Source organism: Euphorbia lathyris, chromosome 5 (genome assembly GCF_963576675.1).
Source record: "Euphorbia lathyris chromosome 5, ddEupLath1.1, whole genome shotgun sequence".
Taxonomy (NCBI): Eukaryota; Viridiplantae; Streptophyta; class Magnoliopsida; order Malpighiales; family Euphorbiaceae; genus Euphorbia; species Euphorbia lathyris.
The window spans coordinates 50,527,881-50,554,763 of record NC_088914.1 but is presented as its reverse complement, the minus strand read 5'-3'; the positions used below and the strand labels follow the sequence as shown (position 1 = coordinate 50,554,763).

The following is a 26,883-nucleotide window of genomic DNA, read 5'->3' as shown; positions in this document are numbered from 1 at the left end:
TTTATTTCAATAAAATCATTAAACTTTGATTTTTATTGTAATAAAGTTATTATGTTCATTTTAGACACAAAAAACTATTGGAAAATTATGACGTGATAACCATATTGAAAATGATTTACGCTTACATATAATATGGTAGCTACATCGACAACAATAAAACTATATTTTTATTTACTTATTTCAACTCCTTGAAGTTGTCAAGCAGCGGTCAAAAAAGTGTATCTATTTTTTTTGTTCTCATGTGGTTATAAGGACGGAACTAAGGAGGGGCTAGCCGTGATGGAACCGCGGCTAGGCTCCCAATTTGGTTCAAAATAATTTTCGAGCCCTTCTACTAGAGAGTGAAGCAAAGGAAGAGTGGTTGTTAAGGGTGTTAATGATCGTTTTCTTACAACTGCAATTTCTTCCATTTTTATGGCTTCTTTGTTTTCAAACTTTTTGGACTGAATTTTGTATAGAATTAGTAGTGTAATTTTAGGAAATGCTGAAAACGACAGTGGGCTCAAACTCCTAAATAGGAATATTGGTTTTGCTTTTTGGTATTTAGCATAAAATCGGCATTTTTGTTTAGGTAAAATCACCTAAAATTAAAGGTAGAAGAAACTGAGAGATGCAAATATGACCTAAGGACAAGATTGACAAAGTCTCCCATTCCACCAAACCAAGTGCACTGCTCGATGCGTATTTTTTAAAAACCTTGTGTATCCGGATGCTCTATATTACATGGATTCTACTGTACCGTTGAATAATAATAAGAATAATAATATAAAAAAAAAACAACTTGACACTGATGAATAGACGCAAAACTAACTGAAAGAAGGAATAAAATCTAATCTAATAACAACCCCAGAAGACCTAGTTTACACAAGCAGCACCATCATAATTCAATGCCAACAACACTACCACCATATTTGACAACAATGGAATATCATTTCCCTTTATGCTTTCAACAATTTTAACACAACTTTCTGTTGAACAATCACCCACTAATCACTTTATACCACAAACTCAATCAACCCACATCTCATAATCTCTCTGTCAAGCTTCCGTTCGTCAGTCCAAAGCAACTTTTAATGACAAAATGGTAGTATTTGTCTTCTTTATCCACACCCACCACCGTCCTCTGCACCTTTTTATATCTGGACTGTCGTCTCTATAGGTACTATTCTGTACATGCTGTAGCAACGGGGTTCAAAGCATATGCCTCCTTTTTGCATAACTAAACACCCCCCCGAACGCCATCACTCTTCCATATCCAAGGACTAGGGGAATTAGGGAAACATGAAAACCGAGGAGACTGCTGAAGAAAATTTAGCCTGCTAGACTTCCTAAAAGTGTTCCAGCCGATACAATTACAAACTCCTCACAACAAGAGAGAACAGGCCATAATCGGTTAGCATTTCACACATCTTCAACAAAATCTCCGTTACCATATTGCCACGAACCAATTGCCCTTGTATGGCAGATGATATACATGCAACCCCTGACAAATGCTTCCATCGTCAAAGGAAGCAAAGAATATGGTTACTATCAAAGTCTTAAGCTCACAATATCCCATTCAAAACTCTCTGATAATAGTCATATTGTCGTGTCCGCCAAGCATCTAAGCTACTGCTGATAAGAGAGAGCACCAACGAAACACATTGCTGCTAGAAAGCAACAGAACAAATGACAACCATACCCAATATATGTTTCACAAATGATATGACAACTGAATTTAAATCCCACCTCCTCTGTCAAATTTAGATGGTATCGTTTCCTTAGGTTCTGTATCGTCCGTGAACCACCCTTGAAGCAAGGGAAACCAGAATCCTGATCCAAAATCATATATTAAGTATCCATTAAGCAAAAACGCTCACTGAAAGCACTTTAGCCCTCACCCTACTTAAAAATGCATTTTCTGACAAAATTAAACCTATAAAACCATATAAAAAGATAAGGATAAGAAAGTTCACTTCTGCAAAGCTCTTGCGATCATTGCATTCATCTTTTCGAGTTATTACTCACTATGATATATATATTATGTGATCATCTTCTACTTCCAAAACAACTATTTTCTTTCTTTTGTCAGAAATTAAGACTAGTAATAAACACTCGATTTAAGGATGAATGTGTTTGCATTATTAAAGTGCCATTTGTCTTTAAGCTATTCTCCCAAAATATTTAACATGACAAATCTAAATCTAGATTTAACCCATGTTGCACAGAAACCTTCATTTCAAAGAGTCCAGATTTACAAAATGCTTCGGTTTCTGAAATTCCAAAAGACCAAAACTTCCATATTTTGATAACATATTCTGTTATTTAATAAAAAAAAACTCATTTCTTAGAATTTGGAAACTCATTTCTTAAAATACAATGCGTTTTTAGCAGGTGACAACCTACGTTACATGGAAACTAAAACACAAACCAGGGAATAATATTTGTAAAAGATACAGGAAAAGGAAACATTGGGAAACACATAAATAATAAGAATAAATGGATTGATCTATAAATTTTTAAAATTATGAGAATATATGATTATTTTATATATAAATATATATATGTATATACACACTAAAAAAAAATACATAATAGAGGGACAAATATTTTTTTATTTCGAAAGCTTGTAGAAGATGATCTAGACCAAACATGCTAATCAGCATTAATCCACTTATGAAAACACATTACATTTTAGGAAATGAGTTTCCAATCTTTTTAATTATGGAAACATGACCCGAAACGTTTCCTACAAGTTTCCGAGAGTTTCGGTTTCCAATACATGAAACGCTTTAAGATTAATATTGGTCAATCATATTGCTTTAAATCCATAATTTTTTATAAATCATCTCCTTCGAGCTTTCATAATGAAAAAAAAAATCTAAATAAACACACAAATGCATCCTTACAATTTTAGAATTAGTAAATGCAACCCTATATTTTTATTATTTACATTTTTTCCCTAAGTTTTTGTTTCCAATATTTTTTTTAAAATATTGTTTCTTGGTGTTCTTTTCAGTTTTCCATGCAATATAGGATTTAGCAAATGCAACATTACGAAAAAAATTAGAATCCACCAACCTATGTACCTATTAAGCAAGACAATAAAGTGTGTTTTATATTACCACCCCCCTATAAGCAGATGATGTGACAACAAAATAGACCACAGAAATATAATAAAAAAAATTAATCTTTGAAGAAATAACACCAGCTACTTATCTTATTAATGGGAATGGCCAAGCCAACACTGGAGGTTAAAGATTGTACAAAACAAGGATTGGAAGGGATAGAAAGACTATCAGCAGAACAAAGATGCACTATTGTGTTGTCCAATTGGTAAACAAACTTGAAGCAAGCGTGAGTTCTACAACCCTATCCAGTCCAGTTGAGTCCAATCGATTTTTAACTAAGCATAGCGTTCAATAGTTACAAACTTTGACAACTGACATTTCACAAAAGACTAACTAAATCTATAATTTGTACTCCAGGAAACCAAAGCCTGAGATTTTTAAACCCAAGGAGCAATAAGTCCTTGCTTTTCTCAACCGGTAGCTCCATAACAAAGACTTACCCAACCACCCCTTCAAAACCTTTGCACCCCGTAAAAAGAAAGCATGACTGAAGATTCAGAAAGAAAAATCCAAAAAGATCTTTATCCGAGAATAATAAGAACTACTCAGGTTTCTTAGCAAAATCAGATTATAATTTCTCCTAATTAAACTACTAATAGCCAACCCCACACAAGGATCAAAAAAGAACAAAGGACTCCTTTAGAATAACTAAGACAACTATAGTCCGTTTATTCCCACCACATAATTGATTACTCCTTTCTCATGTGTGTCCGACAACTAACCTCATCTAATGATATTACCTCTCTGAGACCAGGAACTAAAACAATTCCAAAACTACATGCAAGGAGTCGTGTAATAACAACTATAGCCAGAGGGGAAAAGTAAAAGAGTTGCACGCACACAAACAATGATTACATGCACTGCTTGTGAATGCGCATCCTCTATTAACTCTCCAAGACCAAGAACTAAAAGAATTCAAGAAATACATACTAGTAGTATCTAACAACTGTATAATACGAAGGAAAAAGACGTTGCATGCACAGAAACATGATTACAAACACTGCCCATGCATGTGAAACAAAAATAACTGCACCTGAATGCACAAACAAGCTAAGTTAGAAATTAATAGTGTTACCTGCAACATCTCAACAAGAAGAATAATACGCTCAGCATGCTTGCGACACGTTAAAAATCCTTGAATGCACAAAACCTGGATTTTCCAGGATAAAATAAGAATTGATCACCCACACTATGAAATATTTATAACAAAAAAAAAAAAGAAAAAAGAGAAATCATGTTACTTTGAAATAGTCGAAAAACTCGCTAGGAATGCCCTCTGCATCAGAGTCCATGACCTACAGCAATCACCAAAATTTTCATTAAATATAGAACCAAAGCCAAATCTATAACCAACTCTAGATATATGATACAGAATGCTATACAGAAATAAAGGGACATGCCAGTTGGCTCTTAGCTGGAGTCTGTTATGAATTGAATTAGCCTTGTCGTAAAATCTGGGCAGGTAATGATATGTAAGTGTTGTGGGATGAGAGGGGGTAGCTTTTGGAAAATAATCGAATATCAACTACATATTCAGCTCATTAGCTTAGATAAAGGGACTCTGTCCAGTAGGAACAGGTGCTCTTCCTTCTCTTAATTTTTTTTTTATCGCTGTTCCTTTCTTTGTTTCAGTTCTAGCTTCCATAACCATACTGGTAGCTGGAACTTGGAAGAGACTATGAATATTCTATTCCCTATATTTGTGTTGGTTTTGCTATTGTTAACTACCATAGTTAGTAAAGGCGCAAGGCGCACTACGGGCAAAGGGGTCCTGTAGCCTTGGCGCACAGCACAAGGCGCCGCCGCGCGTGAGCAACACAAGGCGCATTGCAAGAATAAAATTATATAGAACCACCATAAATGGTACTCCCTCCATTTCATATTACATGTCTTTCTAGAGATCTTTTTTTGTTTCATAATACATGTCATTTTAATATGATCAATACACGTTAAGTCACCTTTTTTCTGCTATAAAACGTGTGTTTATGGAGATTAATTAGAATAATGGACTTATTATAAAATAAATAAACAGTGGAATCAATAAACAAGGGGCAACAATGTCTTTTTTCTAATATTCTTAATTTCTGCACAAGTCGCCAGAAAGACATGTAATATGAAATGGAGGGAGTAATATTTAAAATATAAGAAATTGTAATTAAAATCAAAATGCAAAAAAAAAAAAATAATAAGAAGAAATCATGTCAATGTTCTTAATTAAAAATTCTAACATGCAATAAACCTTATATTCTAAAGTTAACATATTCAACTAAATAGTAAATCCTAAGTTGACTAACAGCTACTTCTTATCAAAAGTCCCCAACTTCAAGATTATGCATCTTTCTCTCTATTTATTATTTTCTAGGATTGTGTGTTCCTTTCCTTTTGTTTTTGTTTATTTTTGGACACTAGATGTGTCTAATCAAATGGTGGAGATTGAACATGTGGGTCAATAATATAAAACCCTAAAAAAATAACCTGTGACACAAAAGGCGCGCCTTTGATAACTATTTCCAGGCGCACAAAGGCGCATCTTGACGTCGCCGGAGCAACATCGTTCGCCTTAGGGGGTGGTAAGGCGCACGACCTTGAGCCTTGTGCCAAAGCGTCGCCATTAACAACTATGTTAACTACTCATTCTACACAATATGTTTGCACATAAAATCTGCAGACCAATAACAAAATAAAGTAAAAGATGCACACTTAAATTTCCACAAGTTCTATACCTCAAGAAGTTCACGGGTTAGTTTGAAGGGTGCACTCTCAAAATTAACACCCCCGGGTGAATTGGAGAGCATGAAACCAAAATCAATATGTATAATATGACCTTCCTCATCCAACAACAGATTCCCATTGTGTCTGTCCTTCACCTGAACAACAGGTTTTTTCAGTAAGCTTTTCATGACTTGGCCCATTTCTCTAGCAGCACCGAATAAAAGATCAAATGATATAAACCTATGTGTCACATTTCAAAGAAACTATAAAAAAAAAAAAGTTGAAAATTAAAGTTCGCAGAAATTGTTACACGAGTTCAATGGAATAACCCTAATACAAATGAGTATGCCATATCCAAGCAGGTGGCTGGCATTATCATATGGGCAGCCAAAATAGTTAAAGATGCTCCTAAATATACGGAAAAAATTTCAAAAGATATACACAAACAAAATCATTAATATGCAGAGATGATGCAACTCTTCTACATGATCAATTATAGCTAGTTATTTGAGGTTGTCCAAATAGAATCTTTTTAGATGTTTGTGTGTGCACTGAGCGGAAAATTATTAGGGGATTCTAGACTTCTATGTCAAATGGAGGACCCCAAATCCACATTTTGACATGTGTAGTGTGGACCCACACATTTCCATCATTATAATTTTTTTAAGTGGGGTCACAATACGCATGTCAAAATTTGAATTGGTGGTCCTCCGCGTGACATGGAAGACCTGGTCCCTGATATAAGAACTCGCACTGAGCACGTGCATTTGCCACTGTCAGCGTGTGTTGTGTGTGCGCCAGAGAGAGGATATTATTATACCTGTAGCAGGTAGCAGACTAGAGAATAACCAGCCATACTTTCAACAAAGTTCCTCTGAAAGAAAGCAATGATTAGTAATTAAATTCATAAAAAGAATTTATTCTGTAGGATTATAAGAAATATATAAGCACAGAGAGAGAGCAGCCATTGCCCTCGCTAAAAGAATACACAACCAGATGAAAGAATCTATAGAGAAGATGGAAGTGTATACAACAACTAAGAATAGCCACAGTTCCAAGTAAGTATCTCGCAATTACAAAACATCTAAATCTTATAGCATAATGTATGGCTAGTCAAACAGGTATGCAACTTGCTTAACTAAACCTTAACCCTATAATAAAAAAAAGGCTTTACACATCATTTATCCATTTCATTTGATCCATTTCAGATTACATTTCCAAAAGGCTATGAAGTGAGTCTTTTAGCATGTTCTGCCCGAAATCAGCCAAGGTGTATACCCTTATATCTTCTCCTGACCTTCCAAACATTTCCTTAGTCTAATCCAAATAGATTTAATCACCCTGCCAGACAAATTCAGCATGCTTAACTTTCTTGCCCATGCTGTGCTAATATAGCATAAACACCAATTAATAGTCTCATTGGAGGCATAACCAACATGGTTCAAAGAACTTGCCACCTCTAGATCAATATTTTCCAAATATCCATGTACCTATACTCGGGATTCCCTAAATCTTGTATATTCATGTTTTCATCAATTTCAAAGCCAGTTTTGAGAAACAACCTATTTTCCTTAATGGATAGTAAAGTATAAAGATATCTGTTTTAATATGCAGAGATGAACAATAACAACAATAATAATAAATAAATAAAATAGAATTCAATAATTCAAAAAGCAAAATACCATAACTGATACATGCAATATAAACTGGCTAAAACACCCCAGAGAAAAAAGCTTCAAAGAAACATAAATGGCTAAGTTTTCTCAACCAGAAAAACAATAACATGAAGACATTCAAAAAACCAGTGAAGATACAGTGTCTATTACCTGTGCAAGCTTAAAAGTTGGGGAATTCTCCTCATACTTAGCAACAAAGAAGTCCCGTAAACTCGCGATGTTGGGATATCTACTCTTGATAGAATGAAGTGAGGCCTGTAAGCCAATACCATCAGTCCATTACCAATGAGAGGACCAAAAGTTTCTAATGATAAGTTAACTAAAAGCATACTCATCATACATACAGTATCAGGGATTGTTTCAATAAGGGCCGTGTAAGATGAAGTGACCAAAACTTCATAGGGGCGTAACCAGAGAGGGAGACCAGCTTCTTGGAATATATCTGGAATTAAAATTTAATTGCAAAAAATTTCAATCTGAAGTGAAGATTGAAAAGGCGAGATAGAGAACTAGAGCTGCTTCTCAGCAAAATTTATCATAAAAAGCTTAATATTATGAAATTACGACAACTCGAAAAACAAAGATCCACAATGACGTACCAATACCAGATTGCTAATTACAAATGCATGTTTAGTTTTACTCATCTTTCCCATGTTAAATGGGATAGACTTTCACAGGAAAACTATTAAAATGCATGCAATCACAAAAGAGTTTGATGGTGAGTTGTCCTACAGGTGTTATTGGTTTTAAGCTGCAAAAGAATGGTATTCCCCAACAATCTGTTCAATTAATATAGGAGGGAGTTTGCTTTACCCAACTCCCATTTTGATAACAAGGCAGAAACCCCCTTCCAGCTTTACAGGATAAACACTTGTATACGCAATCTCCCCCCACCCCCTTTTTTGGCTGCTTCCATGATAGAAACCTTCCAGTCACGAAGGAGCAACCACATCATCGTGCCAACTCCCGAGGCATGCCCTCATGCAAACCAATTAATATAATTCAAACATGGTCTTAATCAACTAATACACGAACCCCTTGCATTTCGCCCAGAACAAACAGTATATATTCTTGCAACCATTTTAGGTAAGAACATGCAGCAAAGCAACAATGGCTACTCACTTGTACAATAAACAACATATTTCGATCAAGAGAATGCAGCAAAGCGACAATGACTACTCCCAACAATAAACATTGTATTTTGAGAAAGAAAATGCAGAAAAGCAACAGTGACAACTTTCAAAACACAAGTGCATAATAATCAGCCACAAAGATTTGTATTAAGTACAGGCAATCAGACACCTACCGTAGAAATGAGAAATAAGTTGCACAGCAAGATGCTCCTGTCTACAATCATCACCACTCTTCACAATAACCTGTGTAACAAAGAAGGAAACAATTTTACACCACCAAAAATGCAAGAGCCTTACAGTACAGTCTTTTAGAGTCACCCATTGTTAGAGGGATAGAAAAAGAGCCGCCACTTAACAAATGACATGCAAATATGATCACTGAAACTTAGTCCAGAGAACAAATCGAACACATTATTAAGCAGCTTAGACAAATAACCAACAAGGAAGCACATGCAACTATATCTACCTACCACATTCACTAACCAAATCATCCATCCAACCATAGTATTTAACAAAATACTACACTTACGAGAATGTCCTTCTATAATCAGAATGAAACACAAGTTTAACATACAGAATGTCATATTGGTATTCACGCTTAAGATCCAAAACTCACCGAACGCAAATCCCAACCAGGTAATTTGCCATATACTGAAACTCTTCGAATCCTCTCTTTTTTTGCTTCCCAAAGTTCACCGGATAGTGCATCACTGGCCTTAGGGGAACCACCATTAACCTGTTGGATCATTTAAAATTTTAATTGAAGTTCAGCAAAAGCTAAGGAGCCTTCTATTTCAGGAGTGTTTACCCGTGGTTGTGCATCTGAAGAATCTTGACCAGCCCCTTTAAGAGGAAGTCCTGGAGGTGCTTCTCCTTTGGCAGCAGCAGCCTGCAGAAGACACAAAATTTTGCTAAGAATTCACAAAATGTTATCGCCAAAACTACTCCATTAAGTGCTCAACCTTCACTTCTTCTATAGCAATTGTACTGGGGACACGACGATGCTCCCTACGACGTTGTGGTCCTTGATCACCAATGTCCTCCATTCGAATTCCAGGATCTGCTGTAAGCACTACTCTTACCCATCCCAAATCACCCTCATCTGCTGCTCTTTCATACACACCACTGCAATTTTTGCCAGGGTGCACACCGTGTGCTTGAATGTCCATTGACTGGTGCAGCAATTGCTTATCCACAGAGAGGGTCACATTAACAAATTTCATTTTGGCCTCCGAAGTATGGGACATTGCCTGGTCAATGGCTTGAGCAGTGGATCTTGACATCCTATCACTACTATTCCGATAAACCTCTTGGGCAGTCCACAAGGGATATGCCCATGGAGGGGGCTTATGCAAAAATGCATCTCCATTGGCCAGAGGAATTCCTCCTCTGGAAAGCTTTTGAGCACCAGGTGTCATGGGTGTATCCTTCGTACTGCTGAAAAAAGTTTCCCAAGGGTAAAAAAAAAAAAAAAACTAGTGACAGAACAGACAAGATTGAGATCTGCCCTTGTACGTACAACAAATTACCTTGGTATTTCGCATTTCAAGACTTCAACACAAATCAGATAAGGTGCCTTTTCCCTAGAATTCAAAAGAACAGCTTCATCTTCAGGTATGTGTACTACACGATACAATCCCTTTCCCATCGGAAAGCAAATTCCTAAATGTATAAACGCAAATACTCAAATAAATTTAACATTCAAATAAGACAATGCATATAACTACAGTTTGTAGTCAACTACTATGATCTTATGTAGGAAGTCAAATTGTCAAACATCGAGGGTATAGCATAAAAAAAAAAAAGGGCGGCCCGGTCGCACTACGCGTCCTCGCTGAGCGAGGGTCCGGGGAGGGATCCCACCACAAGGGTGTACTGGGGGCAAGCCTTCCCCTGCCAATTTATTTGACAAGAGGCCGCTCCTAAGACTCGAACCCGTGACCTCTTGGTCACACGACAACAACGTTTACCGTTGCACCAAGGCTCGCCCGCATCGAGGGTATAGCATCTTCGTACTAAATTTCTTTCATCAAAATCCAATCCTGAATTTAAAAAAAAAAACAATAAAATAAAATAAATTATATCTTATTAACTTCCAAATCATTTGAGAGCAAGCCTAGTCAAAAAGAAATCATTTACAGCCCAGTACACATTGGTACATCAATATGAGAGCCCTGATTTATATGTTATAAAACTAATGTCACTATATACTGATTCCAAGTCTGGCAAAGCTTAGAAATCCTTTGAGAAAAGAGAACCCAAATTCAGGATTAACGAAAAAAATTGAAAACAGACTGCACAACCCAGGATCAAATACCATCTTATAAAAGAGTACATTCTCAAGAGCAAGTCATGCTGCATAACGAGCATTTATAAGTTTATTATTTTAAAATGCCCATCACAAAAAGATGAGATGGTTGTTGCCAATAAGTCTCAACATCTTTGAAATGCATATAATTATTTAAATGTTTAAACGGATAAGTAGAACATATTTTCGAAAAATATCCAACATTACAAGAAGTAGAACATATTTCAAAAAATATCCAACAAATTTTTGAACACAAATCTCAAGGCTTTTAATCCAAAACACAGTCCAACTTTTTTTGTCAGAACATGGAACATTATAATAATCAGCATTTTATCTGATACCTTCGCGGGCTACATTTAAGACGACAAAAGGATGCTCTTAAAAGAACTACATGGCACTACAGCATTTATAACTTTTCAAGGACCATCTTCCAACTAATTTACAGTGAATTGAATCAGTACCTCCACTATTTCGAGCTTCAGCCAAATGCAAATTGATCTCTCCAAGTGACTGAAACACATGAGTGAAAAAAGGAGTATATCGTCAAAAGTGAGTAATATTAGATTACGTAAAAATCTATATCTATACATATACGCACTTACACCACAGGTTAGGGATATCTATACATATATACGCACTTACACTACAGGTAAGGGCTGTTCAGAATTAATTAATACCTGAGCAACCCAAATAATCCAAACCTAGCACTCAGTTTGCAGTTGAGTGAGGTTGTGATTCCAATTTAGGACTAACCAGTTGAATAATTGATAATTTTGTCCTCTGAACTTAATAAAACCAAATTAAAATATATCTGGGAATAGTTGTGGACTATGTTGCACGGAAACGGAAACAGATACACAAACTGAAAAGGATACTGGGAAACATAATTTCTGAAAAATATAGGAAACGGAAGCGTGGGGGAAATGTGTAAATATTAAAAATATAGGGGATTAAAAATATAATAAGACATTAAAAAAATAAGATTGAAGAACAAGAGGAAGAAAGTCCAAGCTCAATCCAGATTCAAGAGACAAAGATTATAGGAGAAAGAAATATGGGTAAGTTCTTTAAATTGAAGGATACAAGGAAGGAATTATCTCTCAAATAGGAAGTTTCAATTTTTCTAATCTTAGATTGAATAGGAATTGCAAAATAGAAAGTTCGAATTTCCAGAATTTTAATCGAAATAGGTAGGGAAAACCGTTTAAAATTTGAGAGACGCGTTTCATATTTTGGGTAATTACAGACACGTGCCCGGAAACGTTTCGTATCAGTTTCCAAGAGTTTCCGTTTCCCATATCTGCCGGAAACAGGGAAACGCATGTCATGAAGAGTTTCCGTGCTTCATAGGTTGTGGACCATCTCTCTATTCTTTATGATAAGAGGACAAAAAAGAAAAGAACTCAATAGAACGGTAGAGGTCTCTTGTCTCCCACAACAGGAATATTAACTAATTTAGGTTTATTCATTACAGCTATTGGTTTTATTCATTGTCAAGCTTTTTATTGTCGATTATGTCTGAGCAACACCATATTTTTGGTATCTAATCCCAATATAAATTTAAATTACTGAAAATAGTAATCACATTATCAAAATTGATACCTTCATATCCTATTATATAACTTATATCGATCATATTTTATTTTGATAAAAATATTTTTTGAAGTTTGGACTGTTCTACGAATAAAATTAAATTTGAGCAAAAAAAAACAGAAAGAGAGAGAGAGAGAGAGCAGCCAAGAGGGTGACTGACTGGACCCAAATCCAACCCATAGTGTGCACTAAGGTGCAAGGGGATCCTAGAGCCTAGGCGCAACGCAGGCCCAGAGCGGACACAAGGCGCACTTAAATAAAATGATATGTAAAATTATAAATAACACTTGACATTTCTAAAATGCAACAAATAGTCAAATAACAACAATAGGGTGGCCCGGTGCATTACACGTCCCCGCTAAGTGAGGGTCCGGGGAGGGGTCCCACCACAAGGGTGTACTGGGAGCAAGCCTTCCCCTGCCAATTCATAATAAAATTTTAAATTTAAAGACCAAAGTTAAACTTCAACCGAAAACTAAGGTGCTATTTGATAAAAGTTAAAATTAAGTGCTGAAAAAAATAAGTACTGAATTTTAAGTGTTGAATATTATAAGTGCTGAAAATATTAAATGATGCAAATGTTATAAAAACATTAGTTGATAATGTTTAACTTAAAATGTTAAGTTAAATATTTTGACTTATCAAAATAAGTGATTTTTTACTTAATTGACTAATTTAAGTTGTGGAGGAATAACCATTATCAATCGCACTTAATTTTAATTTAAGTGATCAGTTGAGTTATCAAACAAGGCCTAAGTTACATGACTAATAGTAACTGAGACACTGTTATTCACTTTGTATTAATCTTCTTTTAATTTCATGACTTGAAAAGCTTCAACAAGGACTTGGTCAACTTATGCTACAAGTTCTCTGAACAGTGAGAGAAATTATACAAAGAGAAAGAGAGACAAGCGAGCCTCAAACAGAGACAGACAGAAAGAGAGAGCGTGACATAGAGCAGAAAATACAGACAGAGAGAGCTTGACACAGAGAGAAAGAGAATAGGTGCCTTGAAAAACATTTGCTACTGCGTGTATTGGTTGCTGCTCATTCAAAGAATCACAGCTTGCAGGAACAGAGGAGATGGCCGCTGCGAGTTTTACTTTGCCTCTCCTTCAGATTTGCATGTATTTCATATTTCTTTCCTTTCTTCCTTTTTTCTCTTTTTAATTTAATCTCAGCCCTTGATCATAAAGACATCTTATGGCTGAGATTAGAACAACTTAATCTACTTCAAAACCCTAAAGAAGTCTAAACCTGCGCCTCCAGAATGCGCCAGGCTCCCCAAGGCGCACCCTAGGCATGCGCCTGAAGAACATCAACCGCCTCTGCTCTAGAGGCACTAAGCCCTGAGAGGGTGAGGCATGCCTAGCTATGATCCAACCTAACCCACTGTCACTATTGGTTTGGATTTGTTTATACACTATGAACATTTGTACCATTTTCTCAGTTGAGTTGAGTCACTTTGTAATCAAAACCCTACCGAGCCAAGATATTTATGCATGGGTGGTGGATGTGTGTGCTTGTAGAAACAAACCGACTTGGTATCATGCAAGTTTGCATGTATGAATATCAGGTATCAACTAGCACCAGAAAACAAAAAGAAGGGGAAAAGGCCAAAATGAAAGAAACCATAAGAAAAGCATTAAACAACCTCACAAAGAGCACTTTTGCGATCTTCAACGGGAAATATATCCACCAAACCGTAAGAAGTCTCACATAGTGACATCACAAGTTCCAGTGATTCATGATAAGCTCCCTTTCGGAAATGTGATGCAGTATTATTTGGAAGCGGTGGCTTCAAGTTTGATTTTTCATTATGCTGCTTGGGTGAACCAGGGTGATTCTGCCATATAAGAAAATACATATCAGAGAATTAATGGACTTGAGCAGCAAAGTTCCTCAGATGAGAGGAATTTCCAAAAATTACAAATACAGTACAATACATAGCATGCTAATGTTTACAACACTGATCGCTACCCATTACAAAGACACATCTGATCAGATATGCTTACCAATATAACGTGATATGCGTGCTCATTACTATTAGCGCCTCCGCTTTCAAAAGAGATGATAAATTTAAGACCAAAAGTGGAAAACAATTTTTTTACTGAAAGTGACGCTTTATGTGCTGCCAATTTGCTGATGTAAAAATGCTAGTCAAAACATTCCAAGTAGGGGAACCATGACTTTACCTTAATCAAAAGGATTATAGTTCATTACCAACTTTTGATAAAATAAAATCACACACTAAAAGTAAGTTTTCTCATATTCCTAGCACTGAAAAGCTCTTCTCTGCCATGCACCTCTATTGCATCATTTTACAACTAAAAGAATATCAATGGAAAAGTTATATTAGTTCCTTTGATAATTTACATCAGTCCAGGTTTCCCAAAAGTTTGAAATTTTCTCATCAATAACAAAATAACATAACAGCATGAAAAGCACACAAATGATCCTGATGCATTAATTCTGGAGTTCACAGCACAATGGACTACATGAAACTGAAGAATCAAGATTAGGAATCATCTGCTACTCTAAAGTTAAATTATGACAAATAAATATTCAAAAAGAAAAATAAGCAACAATTGTTAGAGAATAAAAACATGTGCCCAGCAAGTGAAGGAGACTTATCATACACTGATGAGGTTATACATTTCCACTCCCCCTCTTTTCCTTTTTTTCAAGAACCTCTAGTTAGATTTAGGTTGACAGACATCTCAAACAACAAGATCCAGTAACAAAGATTAACAGGTTCAAGACATTAGGGTACGGTTAGAACTTAGGATAATGAAGGATAATATGTATACCTCAGCACTTTAATGCCTCAGTTTTGTATATTCAAATAAACTTGCTGCTGGACCAGATAATACTTAATCAATAAGCTATTCTTTATTTTGTAATTTCCTGCTTTGCTGAAATGCACTGTCACTAGGGTTTATTTTTAAAATCCTTGCACACCTAGCTACTCTAGGTTTGGGGGTAGGTCCTGGTGGGGAAGTTCTCGACACCTTTCCATGCTTTGCATCTGGTGTACCTATGACCAGTCAGTTAACAGCCAACCGCTCTACCACACCAGGACATTGAGGAATATCCAGAAAGGCATTTAGGGAATCAGTCTGATTCTATCTCTGCTTTGGAAATATATTAATCCAGCTAGAATTGTTTGGAAGTTCAATTTCTTAGGACCTGTTTGACTTTCCAATGGAAATGAAACTGCTAACCGATGTTTGGACAAATCTTGTTCCAATTTTACTTTAATAACTAAACCAAAATTAAGGGCAATCCTAAATAATATACTTGAGTAAATGAGTAAATAGCATTCAAGTTATTCAAACATTTAAATATCAATCATCCTCATATGCGACAAGAAAATGTAACCATAAGCCAACAATGCTTTATCAACCAAACACAAAATTAGATAACTATCCTAGGTCTCCACCTATGAAGCACCCATACTTCTAAGAGGTCAACGTTCGCGTATCTGATACTCCGAGGACGAGGATACGGCGGGATATGGCTAGGAAGTATCCTTTTTTTCTTTTTTAATCCGGTGATACTTTTCATAATTAATTAGTTAAAAATTGTAGGGGGGGGGGGGGGGGGGTGAGACTTTAAAAATATAAGGATTATATAACAAATTAAATAAAGTAATATCAACCCACCACCCATTAACAAATTAAAAAACTTTAAAATATAAGGATCATATGACTTACTAGTTAATATTATAGATGTTATTTGTGGTTTTATAATGACTTATGATTGTTATTTGTGGTTTTATAATGATTTTATGAATGTGTTTTTGTGGTTTATATATTTATGAATCTTTTAAATTTTTCACTATAAATGATATATATTATTAATTATATATAAAATTTGCTGCCACCTTACCCGTATCTCATATTTTTTAGAAATGCCGTTTGCCGTACCTGTATGCGTACCGTATCGGTGCTTCATAGGTCTCCACTGGTTTCGAAGTTAAATATTACTTCGAGCCTCCATACAACTTCACTTGTGATAATCTAGTTGATCTGTTCTTCAAACATAAATGTCCTACAATTTGCTTTTTCAGTTTCCTTGATGCAATTAGATGCCTAGCTAATTGAGAAGATTGAGACATTTATATTTCATTTTCCTCTTTACTTTGACTGCACAACCTATCTATACCCTTGCCTTGCTTGGATGAGGTTCATGATGGTATTTTGAAGTAAAGTAGCATAACAAAATTAGAGGTTTTAGCACTTTTCATATTTGCGAGCAATGTAAGGTAAGTAGGGAACATAATGTAAAACGACTACTTTGTTCGGGGGGATGGGAGTTGAAGGAAAGATTATAGGAAAATGTCACAAACACATCTGTTAGGAAAGACAGTATTCTAATCGGTTTTTATTTTTAATAAATGTACTTCTAAAATAATGGAAAAAATAAAATATATGACATTTTCATTTTATTTTTATGGATAACTTCATAATTTTTTGTCATGTATTAGAAATTAAGGTTAACATTTTTTTAATAACTACAATAAAATCAAAAAATTAATACATTTTTCACATCGTGAATCATTCTTGATTTATCACATAAAGTTTTAAGTCATTTTAAGATAAAGTTAAGAGATTCAAAAGAAACTGTAACATTCTTCAAATTATTAAAACTATATGAGAGATACTTTTGTCCAAAAAAAAAAAAAAATCAATTCGTCCTCAATTCCCAATTTGAGGTTTAAAAAAGTGAAGGTTTTTAATCCTTCCTAATTCCCCCAATATCTCCCACTTACCCTTAAAAAAAGAAAAATTGCAGGGTTAAGCCATCCAAAACAGGGCTTTAGAGTTGCTTTGGACATTGTGTAACCAAATAACATGATATGGCATGGCATCCATTACAATGCACAGCATGAACCACCACCCACCCTGCTCAAGCTATAAGCTTGATATGAATCCAGTCCTTGTCCATCATATGAGCCCATAAGCTTGAAGATATAAAAAATTTGACCTAAGAGTTGTTTCTCTACATGAACCTTGTAATTGAACTAAAAGCTTAAGCTAATAGTTAAAGGCTCAACTCATATTAATATCTGACACACACCCGCACGTGAATGCCCATTGGGCTTGAAACGTGCACAACACAGGCCCATATTACCATTTCTTGCAATTTAATCAACAAATGGATTCGAACCCTTGATCACTTGGTCAAAAAAGCTCTCATACCATGTCATGGAATGGAACCAATTGAACTATCCTACATCAATGCAGTTTCAAAATTATTGGTGGCATCCTCAAACAGATAGCTGCAAAGCAACTCGAATTGCAAGCGGAAACTTGAAAAGGGGAGTAGGGAAAAATTAAGGGGAAGCAACAACTAACCCAAGGAAAAGGACTACGTCATATTACTCCAATTTACCTAGCCATACAAAACCTAGAAAATGCATTGGCAATTATGAGATATTACATGATATACTTGCAGTACTTATGTGTAGACTAATCAAAAACCACAAAGAAAAAATAACAAGCAGGTGACAAATAAGATCATCATGTTATTCAACAGAGAGAAGCCTAGCATTATAATATAGTATATTGCAACTTTTTTACATCAGTTGGAGAACAAAGCTACATATCAGAGTTTCTACGCAACTCACACATGCAATGGGATATTGAAAGACAAAAAGCACAAGAATTAATTGGAGGCTATGGCCAGTCTCACATTTATCAAAAAGACATGGATAGAGTATCTACTTACTAAAAGATAAGTATTGCAATGCACAAAAATTGCTTTCCAACCGATGATAGTCTAAGCAAGTAGGTTCATTCAAAGGTAAGCCATGCATCCAGCACCTTTATACTAGAATTGACTGAACTAACTTCTTGATTTATGTACAAGATTAGAAGGAACATTTTCATTGTACCATCAAATTATTATGAAATAATCAAAACTGACTATTATAAGCTGCCAAGTTGCTTTTCTGAATCAGTTCAAATTGAACAAGTAGAGCTGCTTCTACATACCAGACACTCCATTTTTTGCATGAACTACTGTTTGGCCAAAAATTACCAAGTAGAATACTGATCTATAAGGTGAAGGAAGCGAGAAAATATCCTATCACTCAAATGGAAAGCGCTGTTCTCCAATTTCATATACAAGGGTGAAGAAAAAAAGAAATCATTATATGGACTTCTGCTACCCTCCAAACATTTCTGCTCCTGAACCATCACCATAGGTATCATATACACCTTATTATCTCCAAAAATCCCTAGTAAACACTTCGATAGTTTAACCTAGGCTTGTGCCATAGAAAGGAACATCCTAATGGGGTGACGCAACCCTTAACATGGATCATGGATGACCTTCAATTTTCCCTCAACTTCATGTTACAGGAGCTCATCAGATCACATTGAACTTTTTATGCAATAACACATATTACAATCACTTATACTGGAACATAACTTTGGAAAAATTTGTTGCTGGCTCCAATTCAAAATAAATATAGCAAGAACATCCTGGAGAAGAATTTCAATCCTCATAACCCTCCAATATGGCGTTCCTATTTCAACGATTAAAAAATTTCCAACAAAGACAAATTACAAGGAACCTCCTATAAGAGTATTTGTGTTTGTTGGGTCAAGAGAAGAAAAGGGGCAGAGTAGCGGAAGGAGGGCAAGGCTCCGTTTGTTTGTCGAAAAATATTGGGCAAGGGAAAGATTCTGTTGGAAAATAAAATACTTTCCGGTGTTTGGGTACAACACTGAAAAACGAGAAGAAGTGGCGGGTGACTACTATTTTTAAAATAAAAGGGTAAGAAGAAATAGAATAGGGTTTAAAAGGCTTAGGAAAATGTTTTGATCTTTTCAAAATGTTAAAACATTTTCCTCATTTTCTTCGTATATTTTTCTGATGAGTAACCTAAAATTTTCGGTTGACTTACTTTCCTAAGCAAACAAACACCGGAAAATCAGGAAAATATTTTCCAGCACAATATTTTCCGGCAAACAAACAGGGCCCAAGTTTCTACATTATTTCTTGGCCCCATAGTTTTAAAAGGCGAAAGGCGGGTCAAGGCGACAGGGGCAAAATATCGCCTTGAGGCGAGGCGAGGCGACGGCCTTTCGCACGTGAGGCGATAAAAAATTAGAAAATCAAATAAAATAAAATTAACTCAATAAAAACTAGTAGTACTTAAGGATAGTTTAATTTCTAAACTTGTAAATCAAAATAACTTAAAGTCTAATAATAAAGTGCTAATTCTTAAATCAAAATAGCAAAATATCAAGCATCTTCATCCCCCAAATCCAACTCCTCATCAAGATCTATATCCCCATCAAGATCTTTCACTTCATCATCCTTATATTCTTCTTCTTCTTCATCTTCAACTTGATACTCATCATTATCCTCATCATGTACCTCATCTCTAACAACTCGAGGAGGATTGGCTTTTTAAACTATGCAAGTTTCTATTTGTTTTATAAAAACATGATAGCTTGATAAGGGTTGAACATAACACAATGACAGATTTAAAACTATTATAATTTGACTTAGAAGGTTACTACCAATCAACACCGCCACCATTTTAGGTAAAAGGCACAATTGGGAGTGGAAAAAATCCAAATCTTTCTTTAGATATTTTAAGCATATATTAGAATATGCAGGGAGAACTTCCTTTCCTACATCAGCAATAAATATGAGAAATTAAAGAGACAAAAACCCTAGAAGAACCAACTTGAATTTACCAACAAAAATCTCACAAATCAAGGTAAAACAAAAAGAAAAAGACTCTAACAAGAAGTATAAGAAAGGATCCTAGTATGAACCAAGGAAATGAAAAGGACGGTAAAAGGTAACCGGTAAAAACAAAATCAAACATTGCCAGAAGCAATTAGAAACAAGGGAAAAGAAAACATGAGAAGAAGAAACCAACCAACGGGAATGCCATTGCATAGACCACGTCTCCATAAAGAAGTCAATTAACAACAATTTCACCCTTTGCAACTAAATTTTTCTTGGATGGAAACCAAAATGTATCAATTATTACTACTTAGATTGAGCTACTGAAGAACTACATACTCATAAACTGACAATTTAGAGCTTTTTTTTTAAAAAAATGCTGACTTATCGCCTCACCTGCAAGAGGCGATCGCCTCTCGCCTCAGACCGCCTCTCGCCTGAGAGGGTGAGGCGATCGCCTCTTGCAGGTCAACCGCCTTCCATTTTGGAAAGCGGTGAGGTGATCGCCTCTGTCGCCTCTCGCCCGAGGCGACCAAGGCGATCGCCTTTTTAAACTATGCTTGGCCCCCAAATAGATATAAATAACAAGCAAAGGTACCGGACTACCAGGTGACTAAAATTGTACCCTATATCTCAAATATAGAACAATAACAATTATATATCAGTGCAAATAATAACCTAAGGACAATCAACATGCCAAAGATTTTTAACAAATGTTTATATCAGTTTGACAACTGTAGCATCAAATAATGCTCATTAGGAACACCCCAAATCACTTATTGTTATATTTACTGCAAAAGTGAAAGTATTTTCAATGCAACACATAGTGCAAAACTGAAAGTATTTTAATGCAAATCAAGCAAGACAAATTAACTCATCATAATTTTTTACCTCTTTGTTCTTCTTTGAACCAAACAACTCTGAGTCTTCAACTGAACGATCCCGGTCTCTAAACAATTTGCGGAAAAAATTCTCAGTACCTGGACTTCCCTCGGACATGCTAATGCCATTGATATTCTCATTAGCCAAAGGACTTTTGGCATCGTCAGGATGCACCCGAAACAGTCTCTTGAACAGTGAAAATTCAGAAGATTCTTCTTCCTCGCCATTGCCATTCCCCTCATCTATTCTATCATGCCCATCTTTCTTGTCCTCAAACTTGTCCTTAAATAATTTTCGAAAGAAACCCTCTTTTTCATCATCCTCAGCAGATTTTGAACACTTCTCCCCAGAATGCACCTTCTCTTTATGCTCATTCCTATCATTTCCATCTTTTTTGTCCTCAAACTTCTCCTTAAAAAATTTCCTAAAGAACCCATCCTTCTCATCATCTTCCACAATTTTAGAGACCAACTTATCATCATTATCTTTCTTTCCATCACGAAACAACTTCTTGAAAAAGCCTTCCGAGCTTGATGTCAACTCTTCATCCTCACCCTTGTTACTATCCCTCAAAAGCCTCTTGAAAAATCCATCTGAGGTTGAAGTCAATTCCTCATCATCTCCTTTAGAGCTCTCTCTCAAAAGCCTCTTGAAAAACCCATCGGAGCTTGATGTCAACTCCTCATCATCACTTCTAGTGCTATCTCTCAAAAGCCTCTTGAAAAATCCATCCTTCTCTGTTTCTTCATCATCTTTCTCCACAGACTTCCTAAACAACAAAGCATCTCTAACTTTAGGACCCGGAATAAACTTCTTAAAAATCTTGTTCTCATCTGGTGACAAAGCATTTCCATCCTCCTGAACATTATTCCCAGATGCAGGCGAAAACGACAAAGACTTATGCAAGGGTGGTGACGAAGTCAATGACAATAATTTCTGTTTTGATGAAAATATTTTATTTAAAACCTGGTTCTTACCCCCAGGACTGGGTGACTCATTTGGTGGCCGAACAAGAAGAGGCCACTCTCCCATCACAGTGGCTGCAATCTGGCACTTCTCCTGAATTCTACCAATCCCTTCATTATCATCCGAATCCTCTAGCTCCGCCAACAAAAACCAATGCACCTTCAATGCTATCAGAAGAGACTTAGTGCACATGTCAATCACAAACTTGTCCAAAGATGGGCTGGGCTTGTGTATTAACATGTATGTTATTTGGAACAAATAGCTCTCAATGCCGGATAAGGGCAAAGTATACATTCGGTTACACAGATAGTCACGTACGCCAGCATGTTCATGCTTGTACAAGTAGCTCACAGCGATCCACTCGCAAAAGAAGGCAGAGTCGAAGAACCTGATAAGCCACCCGTTCTCACCGGACTGACTTATAAGGTTAGAGCGCGAGGTGATTTCTCTGGGTAACTCGTCTTCACCCCGACTCAGTCCCAGAAGCCGCACCATTTTCACTCTAACATCATAAACACCAACTTTGCATCCCAAAATCAGATCGACAAATACTTAAATACCATGTAATCAAAAGGCGACCAAGTAGAAATCTTCGCTTGAATATTAAACCCTAGAATCCCTAAAACCTTTGTCGAAATCGCAACTTTGACTCCTGGAGCAGTTTCCTTCCCAGTATTCTCAGTTGATTCAATTCAAATGCTGACAAATAAGTAAATTAAAATCAATTCATTAACCAGAAACCCTAATTCTCTGTACAGGTAGAGCAAAGAATGTAATCGTATATTTGTTCCTCAGAGAATGAAGAAAGGATATGAGGAATAGAGTGCAGAAGAATGATCGAGGTATTCTGCAGTCAAAGGAAATGGTTTTTAGTCGACAATAATAGAATTGGAAATTTACTTACAAAGAGGGAGCTGGAATTTCAAATATGCATTTATGCACGAAAGAGTAGGATTTCGATAGCGGATCCCTGAATAAGCTACGTGCAGCACGACGCCGATGGCGGTGGTAATGGGGATTGTGATTGTCTTCTTTGCTGTCACCGAGAAAGAGGAAGGTGGTGAGGTAATTAATGTTAATATTGAATTTTTTTATTTAAATGTTAAATTTTAAAAAAATGGATTCTGCTAACTTACGCATTGTTCTACGCGCACCTTCTTTTTCCGGTTTTCCCTTCAAGTCTTGAGTCGTGAGAGTGCCTAAACATTTTTCCAACTAGTTGAACACGGAATCTATTGTTACTACCGTACCATTTTCATATGCTTTCAAAAATAATCAATAATTTAATTCATAATACACTAAAACCTCTATAAATTAATAATATTGACACCATATAATTTTATTAATTTAGAAAGTTATTAATTAATCGATAAATTAATAATTATTAATTTATAGAGTAATTTTAAATTTTTTTAAAATAAAGTTTAAATTACTAATTTAAATAAATTTTTTTGTCTAAAATCAATGAACAAATAAGATTAAATGTGCATTATATAAGTTAATTGAACTTGGAAGTTCATTGTATTTATGTTAAAAATATTCAATGTATCATAGTTAATGAATTACTATATAAATTTATATGGAATGTTGTTTCAAATCATACCAAAAATAGACTTTTTATGAATCTGTCACAACGAATTTAAAGGAAGCAACCATTGAAGACATTCATGAACTTGAGGGAATGATTGGTCAGCTTGGTTACCGCAATCCAATGGATGTAAATCAAATATTGGATTATCCAGGTGAAAACAATGAATGCTCAAGTTTAGAAGAAATTTTGTCGAGCGTTAAGCAAAATTCAATTGAGGATGAAGTTGGGGATGATTCGGTACTTTTGAAACCAATCATAAGAAAGGAAGCAATTATAGCATCATCAACTCTTTATAATTTTTTGTTACAATTTGACAAGGATACGCCGGAACTTTTGAATGCACCGATAATAGTTAGAGATGAAATTCAACTAGATTTAAATTTTAAAAAAACAAAATACTATAGATTCATATTTTTTACTAAATTATCCTAAGTATGTATATCTATATATATTTCGCATATGTATTTGAGAAATTATTAATTTATAGAGGTGATAATACAATGTATTTATAAAGGGTTGTTCCAGAAAATTATTATCTTATTAATTTATTAAAATTGATCATTTTTTGAATTGGCCCAAATCGGGACCAGAAGAAATTATTATTTTAAAGAGTTTATTAATTTATCGAGTATTAATTTATAGAGGTTTTACTGTATTTTCTTTATATAAATTTGATAAAATGAACTATATTTTGAGTTAACTTTTAAAGATGAACTATCACTTTTTAGTATTTTTTATATTATTTGTGATACATTTTCAAAATTTATCTAATTAAATAGTTTTTAAAATAATAAAATTATGAAGAGTTTAATTTAAAAAATTATTTATTTTTATTATAATAAAATATAGTTGATAGTCGTATTAACTTGGAAAAAAGTAGAATTTTTTAAATTTCGACTTAATATTAAAATTGATAAAAGGTATAAAAATCAATGAATTAATCTATCTATATACATATATTACAAAACATTTAATTTTTTTATGGATTAAAAATAATATTATTAACTATTAGTTATATTAATTTAATATGTATATATATATATTAGAAAACAGTAACAATAATATTGAGATACCAATTTCCCTTTTACTGATTAAAAATAAATTTATTAATTATTAATTTAATTTATACATCTATTAAAAGTTGTAACGAAAATAATAATCTCTATAATTTTCAAAGAATTTTAATTTATACATTAAATAATAACAGTTCATCAATTTGTGTTATCTTCTCTTTCCAAAACCGCGTACGCTCTATCAAAACAGTTTGTAATCCACGTTCGTTTCTCTATGTATCTTTCTCATTCAGTTTCACATCAACTCAAACCCTATCTCTTCCTAGATTCAGATAACCATCAGTGGAATCATTATTCCTTTCGGCTTTTCTTCATCACATGACATCGTGTTCTAATTTCCCGTATATACAAATCTCAATCTAACTGTTATTATTTTCTTCATCTACCTTGTCGCTACTCCTCTCATCTCTTTTCTTCTTCTCTTAATGATGTTGTTCGGCTCGTATGCACTCACTCGAGATTTCTTCTTAATCTCACTGTTCATCACCTCTTTCCCATTTTATCAATTCATCGCACCTTTCTCGATGTGTTTCGATAAATTTCTTCTCTCAGTATGGTATGAGTTCTCATTCTTGGCAGCCTGATCCTATGTTTCTCTATTTTAGCAAATTCCACATTGCAAAATCTGAGGTTGTTTTAGCTAGGAATCTGATTGTGATTATCTTTGGTTTGGTTACATTTAGGGTGTTTGGTTGGAATAATCCTCTTAATCGGTTGTTGTGAACAATGTCAATCGATCATCTCTAACTTCAGTTGAATTTCTTCTTAGTTAGAAATTCTAATTTTTGAAGTTTAGTTAATTTGTTGGATAACTATCAAAAGCTACTATATAAGCTCAGACTTTGGAATGCAAAAAATAGGTGGTTTGGAGATGAAAATATACCATATGTGTTTAAAGCTTCTCGCCTTCTCATATTTCTTCAACTATGTGTTTGACACTGAACTATCGCTTTCAAGGTAAATATTTGTGTTTTATTTGGGGTTTTTATTCGATTGTAGTTACGATTGTGAGACTTACAATTGTGTTTTCTGACTTCAGCATTTGTCATGGAGCTTTTCCATTTTTGTCCTTGGGTAATTTCTTTAATGATATGTTCATTAAATTCGACAATTAATCTAATTACTCTCTTCTAGTTTTTAGTTTCTTTTGGCTATTATCCTTTAGATTGGTATCTTTCCAAATGAATTTTTGTTTACTTTTAGTCATTATGGTGCGACTGAGAATGTTGGAAACATCATGTAATGTTTATTTGCCTATTCCTAGAAAATTTGAGACTCATTTTCATTCTTAGTGTTAAGAAGTTAGTGATTATGGTGACTTTTGAACTTAAATGGTTAATGAAATGATCATTATAATCCACAGTTTAAAAATGTAAATTGTTAAACTTTTGGTGAATTTATGCTTTTGAAATTATATTTGTTTTATACAAAATGGAATCTACTACTACTATCTATTAAAGCAACATGTTCGCCCGTTGAGTTGTCAACTTCTTCTTTTTTAAAAACAAATCTAAAATTTTTCATTTTGGTTCTTTTGGGTGTAATTTTTATATTACAGATTCTTTGCATGTAGCCTCAAAACCATTCCTAAATTGCATACATCAACCCTTTTTACTTTTTTATTGCATTATGTAGAGCTATCGCCTATAATCTATAATTGATTTTATCAGTGTGGCTTTGTGGAACGCTTTTTTCCGGTACCAAATTTGATTTACTGCACTTGGTTTGTCTCACATGTTGGTTTACAATTGCTAATACTTTGAACTTCACTCATATTTCACCTATTTGTGTTACTTGTTATGAGTTCCTCCTTTTCAATTATTTTAGTTTGATGTATGGATTTTTTCGATTTCGTTACATATAGTTAATTAAGTGCATTTCAATATGTGGTATAATCCAATTGATTGTTCATGCTTTTGGAACCATAAAAGTGTTTCTCTCTTTGTGTTGCAATATGTTTACTCTTCCTTTTTTAGGCTTTAAAGCGGTAGTTCTTCTTCAATTCGATCTGCAACAACTTGCAATAATTGGGTGGCATGCCTTTCTCCAATAGTTTTGTGATTCTGCATCATAACCTGCATCGATGAGTTAAGTTTTCCCTCATTTCTAGCGGTGATGTTTACTTC

At 34.8% G+C, this 26,883-nt stretch overlaps 1 protein-coding gene across 6 annotated transcripts; it reads right to left on the bottom strand.

Annotated features, from left to right (window-relative positions):
- Window positions 1-651: 651 nt before the first annotated feature.
- LOC136229365 (phosphatidylinositol 4-kinase beta 1-like) lies at window positions 652-23,248 on the bottom strand. Of its 6 annotated transcripts, XM_066018096.1 has the most exons (19): window positions 23,230-23,248; window positions 22,998-23,129; window positions 21,137-22,792; window positions 14,187-14,378; window positions 11,401-11,449; window positions 10,602-10,673; window positions 10,161-10,293; window positions 9,594-10,068; window positions 9,440-9,520; window positions 9,248-9,367; window positions 8,805-8,874; window positions 7,843-7,940; window positions 7,649-7,753; window positions 6,643-6,696; window positions 5,834-5,977; window positions 4,352-4,405; window positions 4,186-4,260; window positions 1,729-1,812; window positions 652-1,646 (listed from the first exon to the last, which is right to left on the bottom strand). In XM_066018096.1, exons 3-19 carry the CDS (start codon window positions 22,586-22,588, stop codon window positions 1,545-1,547), a joined length of 3,360 nt encoding a protein of 1,119 aa, XP_065874168.1. In that variant the 5' UTR covers window positions 22,589-22,792; window positions 22,998-23,129; window positions 23,230-23,248; the 3' UTR covers window positions 652-1,544. The 6 variants fall into 6 exon arrangements, with proteins under 6 accessions (XP_065874168.1, XP_065874167.1, XP_065874170.1 ...); XM_066018095.1 differs by lacking the exon at window positions 23,230-23,248 and having other exon boundaries at window positions 22,998-23,161; XM_066018098.1 differs by lacking the exon at window positions 23,230-23,248 and having other exon boundaries at window positions 9,594-10,065; window positions 22,998-23,161.
- Window positions 23,249-26,883: the final 3,635 nt, after the last annotated feature.